The sequence below is a fragment of the Nicotiana tabacum genome, chromosome 24, assembly GCF_000715075.1.
Source record: "Nicotiana tabacum cultivar K326 chromosome 24, ASM71507v2, whole genome shotgun sequence".
In the NCBI taxonomy this organism is placed as follows: domain Eukaryota; kingdom Viridiplantae; phylum Streptophyta; class Magnoliopsida; order Solanales; family Solanaceae; genus Nicotiana; species Nicotiana tabacum.
In genome coordinates this window covers 73865468-73877826 of record NC_134103.1, presented here as the reverse complement: position 1 = coordinate 73877826, position 12359 = coordinate 73865468, and the positions used below count along the sequence as shown (strand labels likewise).

Genomic DNA, 12359 nt, shown 5'->3' with positions numbered 1-12359 from the left:
ATAACATGTATAATAATATACATACCGAAGCTTGGAATATAACCTCATAATTGCAATAATATATGTTGTATAAATAATGTATAAATTATAATAAATTATAATAGATAAATTATACACAATGTAAATCATATATAAATTATACCAGATAATATACTAAGTAAAACCCAGGTATATGTTTTTGTTATATTTTATCAAAAATTCTTCAGCTATTGTGTATATTGATTGTGTATCATTGATGTTAATAATAGTAGATAATAGATATATACAAGGAATAATTTGAAAATTAGGGGTTTGGGATTCTAGTTTTTTTAAGTTACTGGGTTCTATAATAATAATTTATACATATTCCATGATTTTTTCAAGACAAATACAGAGTCTGCACAAAAGCTACTGGGTTCGGCCGAACCCGTAAGCAGAAGGCTAGCTCCGCCCCTGATGACAACATCAGAATGATCAGAAAATAGATGAAAAGTAATAACAATAATCCGTAAATAATGCCCGACACAATGATGATATTTAATAGTGTATAGATTTACAATGATATTCTATTATGTATGAGCATAATAATATTGAAGAACAAAGGTATGATAGGTATCTTCGACAAATACAATAATCCTATTTGAAGAAGATGGCATAAATCAGCGAAATAGAAAATTCTTTGAGATTTTTCGCATTTTTTTTTGTTTATGGAAAGAAAAACTATGCAACGGTATTAGTGAAGATTGTAACGTTTTTCCTTAGATATTGGGTGCTTGCATTTTGGCTATTAAATAGGATGCCCCTTATAGCGGTATTTAAGGGATACCAATTAATGAGTTTTTTTTTAATGCCATATCTGTAATAAAATCTGCTATATTCGGAACAAACAGAAAATACTATTAGTTACGAAAATAATTTTTACAAAGAGATCATATGTGTAAAAAACTCAAATTCGTCTTACCCTTCAATTAACTACGATAAAAATCTGATGTAATCTATTAACTACGGGTAAAAATTTAACAATGTTTGGATGTTTTATATCGTTTGTCGTCGTTTTATGATGTCATGCACCAACAATAAAAAATATAAACTTGTAATATCACAAAGAAAAAGTAAACATGAGGTGGACTTGTTATATAAAAAAGTAGGATAAAACATAAAATATGATTATTTACTAATAAGAAAGAGCAAGATGAGAGAAAAAATAAGATATAAATGATTATTACTTTTAATTTTTATGTAACAAAAATTTAATGATTTAAGTGATAATTAAAATAAAATTATATTTAAAGGTAACCATCCAAACAAGCGGCAGTATTAGAGAGTAGTAAAACGCAACGTTTTAACCCAAAACTAGCTTTTCAGCTCTTGCTCGATCGCTCTGGTTCTGAAGGAAGAGGCCCCATTTTCATCTCTAATGGCTGCCATCTTAGCTCGCAAATCTCTGTCTGCTTTACGTTCTCGTCAGCTTGTAAGTCTCCATTCTCTTCTTTACAAATTCCAATCCATTAATCATCCAATCGATCCCAAATTAGTTGGGATTCACTATCTGAGCTTCGCGTAGTCGATCCACGTGATAAATTGTTAGTCATAGAATATTATTCCTTTCCAATTGAAACCTAGAAAATGACTATCATCACTTAAGAGCGGACCTAATTTTCTCTGAGAATATTTCTACTTACTTGTTCTAACCAACGCTTAGACATTATTATTGGTATTTCAAAATTTCATCAAATATTTCAATGCAAAACACAATCCAATATTTGGACCTTTTTATCAATGCTTAAGAAATGTTTCCCAAAGTATTTTTGCTCATTGGAAAACATTTCCTGAAAAGAACACTCGTAAAATACTAGAGTTGGATAATTCTCCCCCTCCCCCTCGTCGTTTCTTGTATCCTGATCATCACATGACGTTCCTCAAGGTGGCTTGATGTGAACTGCCTTAACTTCCTTATCTTTGGTGCTTTGGTAAATCTGGATAAAGGAAGAGAGTGACGGTAGGTTGGCCTATTACTCAATCCTTACAAGTTGGTTAGATTGTTCTAGTGTGCTTTCAAGAAGATTCTAAGTGTATCAATAATGTACTCTTTTTACAGTTTCTCTTGTGATCAAGACTAACCTAGGTACTAGGTTATTTAGACCACAATTAACACACCAGGATATACCAAATGAAGCTACTTGAAATTGCATGAGGTTTAGCAAAAGCCATGACCAATTCTCTATTTTTTGTTCCTAACAATTCCTCCAATCTCGGAACTCATATTGCGTCACCACTGCCATTGATGTTTAGTTAAATCATATTATTTGATTGCTCTCTCCCATATAATTGGTTTGTTAGTGAGCTTAGGTTCGCATACTTATATTTCACTTTTATTCCAAAACCACCAAATCTTTATCCTTGGCTAGCTCGTATTTAAGAATATTTCAAGTGGAAATTAGCTTCATGAATGATCCTTGAAATAGAGCATTTTAATCTTCCGTATCTAGCAGAGCACATTGCTTTCCACAACTCCCAACAAGTGAAAATTTTGTGACTTGACACAGACTTCTATGAGGATAATTTTGAGTACTAACCTTGTATTGGAGCTAACATCTTCCCTCTTTTGTAATCCTCGCCTTTTAATGATATTTCACTTACTTCATCGATTTTTTTTTTTTAGCATTAACCTTCAACCAATTCTGTAACATTGTACCAAGAGTGTGCTCTTGTCTAGCTATGACAAATGATCCTGCAAGATAGTTCTATACCATTCTTGCAACCCCTCGAAAATAAAGACATGTTCAACATTGTTTCTTCAGGTTGTATGCACAACTACACTTTGAGACAAAAAGATGGCAAAAGTTCAATACTATCTCATTCATTGGAATTTTCGTTTTAATTACTCTCCATGCTAAAAACTATGCTGTGCGGATCCTAGGAGTGTTATACATTCTGCAGCAGAATGTTTATGTGTCACCTTTATGCTATTGATATTGTAAAGAATTGGGACATCAAAATATTTTACATGGAAATGGGTGAGAATGTTGTGGTTGGGTCAACGATGGAAAGGGAAATCTTAATATTTGCTAGACTTATTCGAGTTTTTGAACTAGTTGAAATGGATTGTGTAAAACAATATCACCAAACAAAGTATTAATGCAATTTGAATTTAATCAAGATGTGCCCAGTTGTGTTTCCTATATGCGTATTTCCTTTAGTTATGTCGATATTGTAGTTACTTTACATACTTCCACGGAACCTTTGCCCATATGCGAACTCAGTTCGACGAGACTGCTGAAGGCTCTGCATATCTACCATTGCTCCTGTTTGCATTTGGACCCTCATTTGCAAGTTCTAAACTATTAGGCAAGTTGAGCTTAAAGCCACATTGTCATTGTTGTACTTGCCGTCTATTCTAACCTCATCACATTTTTGTACAAACTCACAACATTCAGAAGCATTCATATTTTTTTTGATAACCACATACATAGGCATTCATCTTTCTTACTGTCACAGAGACATTCTTGGTATCCTTTCATGAGTTTTAGACCGTTGTCTCTTCATTACATGCTCAACTGCATCTTCACGTGTGATTTTTGGTTCTTCCACCACTCTAAGTATCGTCTGCCAACATTTGAGTCGAAGAGCCCCGAAGGTATATAGAGTTTGTCATCTTTAATTGGTCTTCATAATTGTTCCAAGCAATTTGTGGGGTATCACTTGCATGATTCAAACCAATTGGGGCACATCTTGATTAAATCCAAATTGCATTGATACTCTGTTTGGGTGATACTATTCTACACAATCCATTCCAACTAGTTCAGAAGCTCGAACAAGTCTAACGAATATCAAGATTTATCTTCCCATCGTTGACCCAACCACAACAAATTCATCCCTTTCCTCGTATTGCTGATGTCCCAATTCTTCACAGTATTAATAGCATAAGGACAACACGATTTTGTTGCAAAATCTATGGCACTCCTAGGATCCACACAATTTAGTTTTAGTGTGGAGAGTAATTAAATGGAAAATTCTAGTGGATGAGACAATATTGAACTTTTGCCTTCTTCTTGTCTCAAAGTGTACTTGTTGCATAAATCCTCAAGAAAGAAAAACTGATGAACATGTCTTTGTTTTCGGGGATATTGCAAGAATAGTATGGAACTATTTTGCAGGAGTATTTGGCATAGCCAGACATGAACACACTTTTTACATAATTGGTTGAAGGTTAATGCTCAAAATTATCTTCATAAAAGTCTGTGTCAAGCACCCAATTTTCACTTGGTTGAAATTGTGGAAGCAAGGTGCTATGCTAATATGTAAGATTAAAATGCTATATTCCAAGGATTATTCATGAAATTATTTTTCATTTGACAATATTCTTGAAGAGGAGTTGGCCAAGTATAGAAATTTGGTGATGTTAGAATATAATATGCAGTGAAGTGGAAGTATATGAACTGAAGCTCACTAGCAGATCAATTATATGGGAGAGAGAGCAATAAGATAATATGCTTAAGTTAACAACTAGTAGTGATGCAACTGTTAGTTCCGGATATGAGTTGTTAGGAACAAAAAATAGAGAATTGGTCATAGTTTTTGCTAAACCTTTTCAATTTTTGGCAGATCCATTTGGGGTACCCTGGTGTGTTTATCATGGTCTAATAACCTAGTACTAGAGATGGATTTTGTACTTGTTGTTAATATGCTTAAAGGAATCATGTCTCCGTCTAGGGAGTTACAATCTGTACCTAGAATTAGTCTTGATCAACAACAGCAACAACGACATACCCAGTATTATCCCACACCGTGAGGTCTGGGGAGGGACGGAGGGTAGTGTGTACGCAGACCTTACCCCTACCTTGTGAGGATAGAGAAACTGTTTCCAATAGACCCTCGGCTCAGGATAGTATAAGCACCACATTAATGAAAATATAAGCAAGAAGGGACTGTACCAAAAAGCCATATAAAAGCAGAATAAAACAACAAGACAGTAAAGTGATCAACAATGAAAGAAAACAACGGTTAGTCATAAAAACCTACTACCAAAAGAAAGCGAGACTGTGTGCCAATACTAATGTTATGAACACTCTACACTACCTACTCTACTACCCTAATCCTCGACCTCCATACCTTTCTATCAAGGGTCATGTCGTCGGTCAGCTGAAACTGTGTCATATCTTGCCTAATCACCTCTCCTCACCTCTTCTTTGGCCTACCTCTACCTCTCCGTAGGCCCTCCAATGTCAACCTCTCACACCTCCTCACCGGGGCGTCTGTGCTCCTCTTCCTCACATGACCAAACCACCTAAGCCGCGCTTCCCGCATCTTGTCCTCAATAGAGGCCACACCCACCTTATCGCGAATAACCTCATTTCTGATCCTATCTAACCTGGTGTGCCCCCACATCCATCTCAACATTTTCATCTCTACTACCTTCATCTTCTGGACATGAGCAATCTTGACTGGCCAACACTCAGCCCCATACAACATCGTTGGTTTGACCACCACTCTGTAGAACTTACCCTTAAGTTTCGGTGGCACCTTCTTGTCACACAAAACACCGGAAGCGAGTCTCCATTTCATCCATCCCGCCCCAATACGATGTGCGACATTTTCATCAATCTCCCCATCCCCCGAATAATAGACCCGAGGTACTTAAAACTTCCTCTCCTAGGGATGACCTGCGAGTCCAGCCTCACCTCCCTTTCCCCTCCTAGAGTCTCGCCACTGAACTTACACTCCAAGTATTCTGTCTTGGTCCTGCTCAACTTGAAACCTTTAGATTACAGGGTCTGCCTCTATACCTCTAATTGCGCGTTCACACCGTCTCGCGTCTCGTCAATCAATACAATATCATCTGCAAATAGCATGCACCGCGGCACCTCCCCTTGGATGTGGCGTGTCAGTACGTCCATCACCAGAGCAAACAAAAACGGGCTGAGTGCCGACCCCTGATGTAAACCCATCATAACCGGAAAATGGTCCGAGTCCTCCCCACCGTCCTCACTCGAGTCTTTACTCCATCATACATGTCCTTAATCAACCTAGGGTAGGCAACATGTACTCCTCTAGCCTCCAAACATCTCCACAAAACCTCCCTCGGAACTTCATCGTACGCCTTTTCTAAGTCGATGAACACCATATGCAAGTCCTTCTTTCTCTCCCTATACTGCTCCATCAATCTCCTAACAAGGTGGATGGCTTCTGTAGTCGAACGCCCCGGCATAAACCCAAATTGGTTTTCGGAAATAGTCACACTCCTTTTCACCCTTAGCCCTACCACTCTCTCCCAAACTTTTATAGTATGGCTAAGCAGCTTTATACCCCGATAATTATTGCAATTTTGGATATCACCCTTGTTCTTGTATACAGGAACCATCGTGCTCCACCTCCACTCTTCGGGCATCTTCTTCGTTCTAAAAATGACAATAAATAACCTAGTGAGCCACTCCACACCACTCTTCCAAAACTCCACCGGGATTTCATCTGACCCGGTCGCTTTGCCCCTGCTCATCTTACGCATAGCACCCTCAACTTCATCAACTCTAATCCGCCTACAATACCCAACGTCGCAACGACTCCTGGAGAGTTCCAAATCACCTAGTACAATGCTCTTGTCCCCCTCCTCGTTCAAGAGACTATGGAAGTAGGTCTGCCATCTCCGACGGATAAGCCCCGCATCCAACAAAACTCTACCTTCTTCGTCCTTGATGCTTTTCACTTGGTCCAAGTCACACACATTCCTTTCTCGCGCCTTGGCTAATCGGAACAACCTCTTATGCCCACCTCGGCCCTCGAGTTCCTTATTCAAACGACTAAAAGCTGCAGTCTTGGCCGTCGTAACTGCTAGCTTAGCATCTTAGCCAACTTATAATGCTCCCTATTCGCCCTCTTCTCCTCCTCGTCTACACTTTCCACTAGTTTCAGATACGCTGCTTTCTTGGTATCCACTTTTCCTTGCACCTCTCCATTCCACCACTAGTCTCCCTTGTGACCACCAGAGTAATCCTTTGAGACCCCTAATACCTCTCTCGCGGCTTCCTTAATGCACTACGCAGTCATGGTCCATATAGCGCTTGCGTCCCCACTACTCCTCCAAGCCCCCATAGTCACCAGATTGACCCCTAACTCCTGCGCTTTAGCTTCCGTCAAGGCTCCCCACTTTATCCTATGTTGGCTATACGTCGCCCTCTTCCTCCTCTTCCTCGTGATCTTAAGGTCCATGACCAGGAGCCTATGAAGGGTCGAAAGGTTCTCACTCGGGATGACCTTGCAATCCGTGCAAAGACCCCTGTCGGACTTCCTGCAGAGTACATAATCAATCTGAGTCTCGGCCACCGAACTCCGGAAGGTGACCAAGTGCTCCCTCTTCTTTGGGAAACTCGAGTTTGCTATCACCAAATCAAATACTTTAGCAAAGTCCAGCAGAGACGTTCCTCCTCCGTTTCTATCTCCAAAACCAAAGCCACCATGCACATCATCATACCCCCCAGACGTCGCTCCTATGTGGCCGTTGAAATCTCCTCCTATGAAAAGCTTCTCGGTGTGCGGGATACCACGCATCATCTCATCTAAATCCTCCCAGAAACGCCTCTTGACTTCCTCATCCAAGCCTGCTTGGGGTGCGTACGCACTGATTATGTTCAAAGTAAAACCTCCAACAACTAGCTTAATAGTCATCAGCCTGTCATTCACCCTCCTAACCTCCACCACTAGTTCACGGAGGTCGTTATCAATCAAGATACCTACCCCGTTCCTGCCCCCCACCTTTCCAGGATACCAAAGTTTGAAACTACCCACATCACGCGCCTTATCTCCTACCCACCTAGTCTCCTGTACACAAGCTATATTAACCTTTCTTTTCTCGAGAATCTTCACTAGCTCTGCAGGTTTTCCAGTCAAAGTTCCTATGTTTCAAGACCCCACTTTGAGCCTAGTAGCTCCCTTAGCCCTCCTACCCCCCGCACGCCCGAGGACAAGACTTTACCTTACCATCGTTCACCAAAGCCACTATAATCTATGAGTCACTACGCAAGCACTATCCCGAAAACAAGCGACCAAAGATACAATGAATTACCAAAATATAATCTACCACTAAAGGTCACAAAACAGGTGAAGAAATAAAATAAAGGAACTAACGGGAACTATAATCTACCACTAAAGGTCAGAAAAACAGGTAAAGAAATAAAACATGTCAGAATTAGTCTTGATCATAGGAGAAATTGTAAATAGGAGTACAATACTCCTCCACTTATAATTTCTTGAAAGCACACTAGAATAAGCAAACTCGGAGGGCGTAAACTTTATATATAATCAAAATATGCATCAGAGTATTCGAAAACCAAATTCTATTATTGGACTGAACTGTGACCGCGTGAAAAAACACTCAAACATTTATGTATTCTCTGCACATTCTAATTTCAGTAGAATTATGTGCATCTAACCATTTCATAATCCTTGCTTACTCCCGGAGCTTCTTGAAACCCTGATGTTATTATTGACGTTAAACTTATCTGCACAATATTGGAAATTAAGTTTGGATAGAGGTAATGGATGTATATGATTTATATAGCGAAACCCATAGTTTGGGTTGAGAAGAAGCTGATTGTTTAATTGAAACTTACCTGCATGTCACTAGATTATGTCACTGTAAGCTTTTGCCATAATCCATGTACCCTTAGCTTATGCTTGAGAGGAGAATTTCCTTGTCTTGTAAATTTAGTGTTTGCTTTTGATTCTTTGCCATCGAACGCTATGGGATGCCAACACTACTCGGCACCTTTGCTTTGCATACTGTTATTTTTCAGATTGGAGTTCCTTCAAGGCACGTTTTCATTATTCTGGAAGAATATCTGAAAAAAGTAGGATAAAGAATGGGTTTTTGCTGCATTTCCATTTTTTCCTTCCCTTACAATGCATACCATCATAGGATATTTGGCTGATCTGATATTTGAATTAGCTTACATGAGTCGGGGGAAGAAGAGGTTTGGGGTAGGTGAAAAAGGAAAAAGACAAGAATATAATGGATATCTTTTGTTGCTGACCTTTATTCATGATTGACACCATTTAGATATTCTGTCTGTTTGAGAAACTTTGGTGGAGAGGAGAGAGGTGTCGGTTACTTGGCTACTTTAGGCTTTTGGTGTGTATTGCAACATAAACATGTGCGCATGTGTTTATGAAGTGTGTCAAAAGGCTCAAAACTAATGGTTTGGTTGCTTCTTTTTTGTTTGGGAAATACAGGTATTGGCAGGACAAGCATTGCAAGGGACTAATGCCCCCAGTGGGACTCTGCTTGGTACCCGCTCATTTGCTACTAAGCATTCGTTTTCTACCGACAAAGGTATTTGCTAAGTTCTCCAGTCATCCCAAAATTCCCCAGGTCAAAAGCCCCCTTTTACTTTGCATATCTTAACATATAAAGCACGTATATGGATGACCGAGCCTAGGCTAATGTTGTATTGGCTACTGATGAGTGCCCAGAGGTGCATGATTTTTTGCCTCCTAGAATTCACATACAATGTGCAGTGTAGTATGACCTCTGCCACCAAACATAAAAAAAGATTATGTTCATGTCTGGAGTATGAATGTCCATATTCACTATCCACTGAGATTAAGGACAAAGTGAAATAAACTTTGTTGTCTCGTGATACAATATGGCGATCTATTCCAGTTTTAAAATGTTGCAAGTGAAACTACTTGGATCAGAGTTGATGGGATCATTTGTCAAGCTGTTTCCTGATATCTAGTTACTGGGTTCTTTTTGTAGAATGTAAATGATCCTAGTTACCTTTTTTCATGCTTCAGATGATGAAGAAAGAGAGCAGCTAGCAAAGGAGTTATCAAAAGATTGGAATTCAGGTAAAATCCTTTCCTCTACTTAGCTTTGCATTTGGTTTCTCTGCACTGCTTGCATTGTTGAGTGCTGAAAGTTGTCAAATAAATGCAGTTTTTGAGCGAAGCATCAATACACTATTTTTGACTGAAATGGTTCGAGGTCTGATGCTGACGCTCAAGTACTTCTTTGAAAAGAAAGTAACGGTAAGTCTAATTCTGCTTCTACTATCTTTTCCTTTCAGCCACTTGCTGATTGGCTGGGCTCCATCTCACCTAAACATGGTTTTTACATGTTATGGTGTCTTTACCTCAATTGAGCAGAAAATCCAATAACCATTTTCACTTTGCAGATTAACTATCCATTTGAGAAGGGCCCTTTAAGCCCTCGTTTCCGTGGAGAACATGCTCTTCGACGTTACCCAACTGGAGAGGAAAGATGCATTGCGTGTAAACTTTGTGAAGCTGTAAGTGCTAGTTTGGAATAACTAATAATAGCTGAAACAGTGAGATATAGTTTCCATAGGGGCTTTGGTCTAGTGGTAAAGGAAGTACAATGCGGGATGTCTGGTACCAGTTTGAACCCTGCCGAGGACTAAGACCTAGTATTTAAGTGGGAGGGGGTGGAGGGGTGGGCGCATACTCTCGAGTTTTGGACCTGCACGCCAAATGGGGCTGGGATAACTAACCCACAAGATTTTTCAGTTTAAAAAAAAGGATAGTGCTACATGTTATTCTTTGCGTCTTGCTTACGTCCAACACTGATCACCGTTGGTTACCCTCATGAATTATTTAGATGCCTGCGTAATCATGTAATAATGTGAGACTTTGAGAAGGTAGAATATCAAAGTTGGTCTTGTATTTTTGAAATTGATATTAAACTGTTTGTATTTTTGGTAGCTTCTACTTTTAGACTTCAAGGTATAGTGTATGCACTTAAGTGTACACTCTCAAAATTTTTGTTGTTGTGGCACTAATTTTCTTCACTGCCCTCCCTACTAAAAAAAGCGTATAGCGGTTGAAGAAAGTGCAAGATGGCCCTCAAGACTTTGGTCTAGTGGTAAGAGTGCAACGTATAATGTGCGGGGTAGGCGCGAGTGACTAGTTTGAATCCTGCAGCGGACTGCAGCGGACAAAAGCCTGGTATTTAAGGGGAGAAGGGTAGAGGGGGAGCCTAGTATCCACCTGGTTTGCAAACCGTGCATCACCACCACTACTGGCCCTTGGGATTTCTTGATTGACCGTAAAAAAAAAAAGAGAAAGGGTTCAAATTGCCCTAAGATGATTCGATGGAGTGTAGTTAGTTTATTGCATTCAACCTTGAAACATCTCATGTTTTCCGGATCAGTTAGCATGGTGATTAAAGGCAAGAGTTGATGATGTATGCTTTACTCTCAAGGTTGTGAAAGCTGTGACAATTACAGCATTCTTGTCTGGAAAAAGCAAATGCAGTTTATGCTTTATAGAGCAGCTCCAAGAAGTGTAAATGGTCACCGGTATGGTGAATGCTTAAACTTAGTTTACGTTGTGACAACCCAAACTAGAAAAAAAGGAGCTGCCATGGACTAGACCAGTGATCTTGCATCCTCTCTTCAAAGGATTGCTGCGTCTACCATTATGAACTGTGCTGCTTCCTAATTTAATCTATGATTCATGTCAATGATGTTACTAGCCTACTTCAATTCTATATGGTATGATTGATGTGTCTTAAATACTGAAACAAATAAAAATGGAATTTTAACAGATTTGCCCTGCTCAAGCTATCACTATTGAGGCCGAGGCCCGAGAGGATGGGAGTCGTCGGACGACTAGGTAGATTACGGGTGGTTCTTTCAGTGTCATAGTAGCTATTCAGACATTCATCACCCGTGCTTATGTGTAAATTGAATTTTACAGGTATGATATTGACATGACGAAATGCATTTACTGTGGATTCTGCCAAGAAGCCTGCCCTGTTGATGCAATTGTTGAAGGGCCCAACTTTGAATTTGCAACTGAAACTCATGAGGTTTGTTGTAATAAGTAAATTAGCTACAGTGTCAAAGCTAAAGTTGAAATATTCAAATAATCTATTTTCCGAAGCATGAAAATGTGGATTATAACTACACTGCTTGACTAATGCGTTGCTTAATCCATTAGGAACTTCTTTACGACAAGGAGAAGCTTCTTGAGAATGGTGATCGATGGGAAACTGAGATTGCTGAGAATCTGAGATCTGAAAGCCTCTACCGCTGAGTACTTTTGAGTTGAGATACAATGAAACTTTCTAGCTTCTGAGTAATTAATAAAGTAAAGGAAACTGTTGGAAGTCTGTTCCTTGTTTTTTGTTCTTTCCCTTGTCTTTCTGTTGTTGAAATGGCTCTATTTAGTATATACATACAAATTGGTGAAAATATGGAGCTACATCTTTTTATATTTGAAAAGGTTGATGCTAGTGCTTCAAGATGATATTTTCTGAAGATCTTGTCAATTTAGTTGATTCATCAGTGCAATTATATATCAAACATGGTGTCTCTTTTAGATGCCCGGTTAGGAGGTGCCAGAGGTTGCCCATGGCGAGTCAG

General features: G+C 39.3%; 1 protein-coding gene across 1 annotated transcript; it reads left to right on the top strand.

Annotated features, from left to right (window-relative positions):
* The first annotated feature begins 1291 nt into the window (after positions 1–1291).
* LOC107765228 (NADH dehydrogenase [ubiquinone] iron-sulfur protein 8, mitochondrial) lies at positions 1292–12251 on the top strand. Its single transcript, XM_016583853.2, has 8 exons — positions 1292–1450; positions 9205–9304; positions 9769–9822; positions 9911–10002; positions 10149–10262; positions 11540–11607; positions 11692–11803; positions 11935–12251. The coding sequence occupies exons 1-8, from the start codon at positions 1397–1399 to the stop codon at positions 12028–12030; spliced, it is 690 nt and encodes a 229-aa protein (XP_016439339.2). The 5' UTR covers positions 1292–1396; the 3' UTR covers positions 12031–12251.
* Positions 12252–12359: the final 108 nt, after the last annotated feature.

Bases quoted from the DNA above. Each gene is read 5' to 3' on its own strand.
- LOC107765228 (XM_016583853.2), top strand. From the start codon at position 1,397: ATGGCTGCCATCTTAGCTCGCAAATCTCTGTCTGCTTTACGTTCTCGT. The intron at 11,608-11,691 runs GTAGATTACGGG...TGAATTTTACAG, and splicing joins GGGAGTCGTCGGACGACTAG to GTATGATATTGACATGACGA. The intron at 11,804-11,934 runs GTTTGTTGTAAT...TTAATCCATTAG, and splicing joins TTGCAACTGAAACTCATGAG to GAACTTCTTTACGACAAGGA.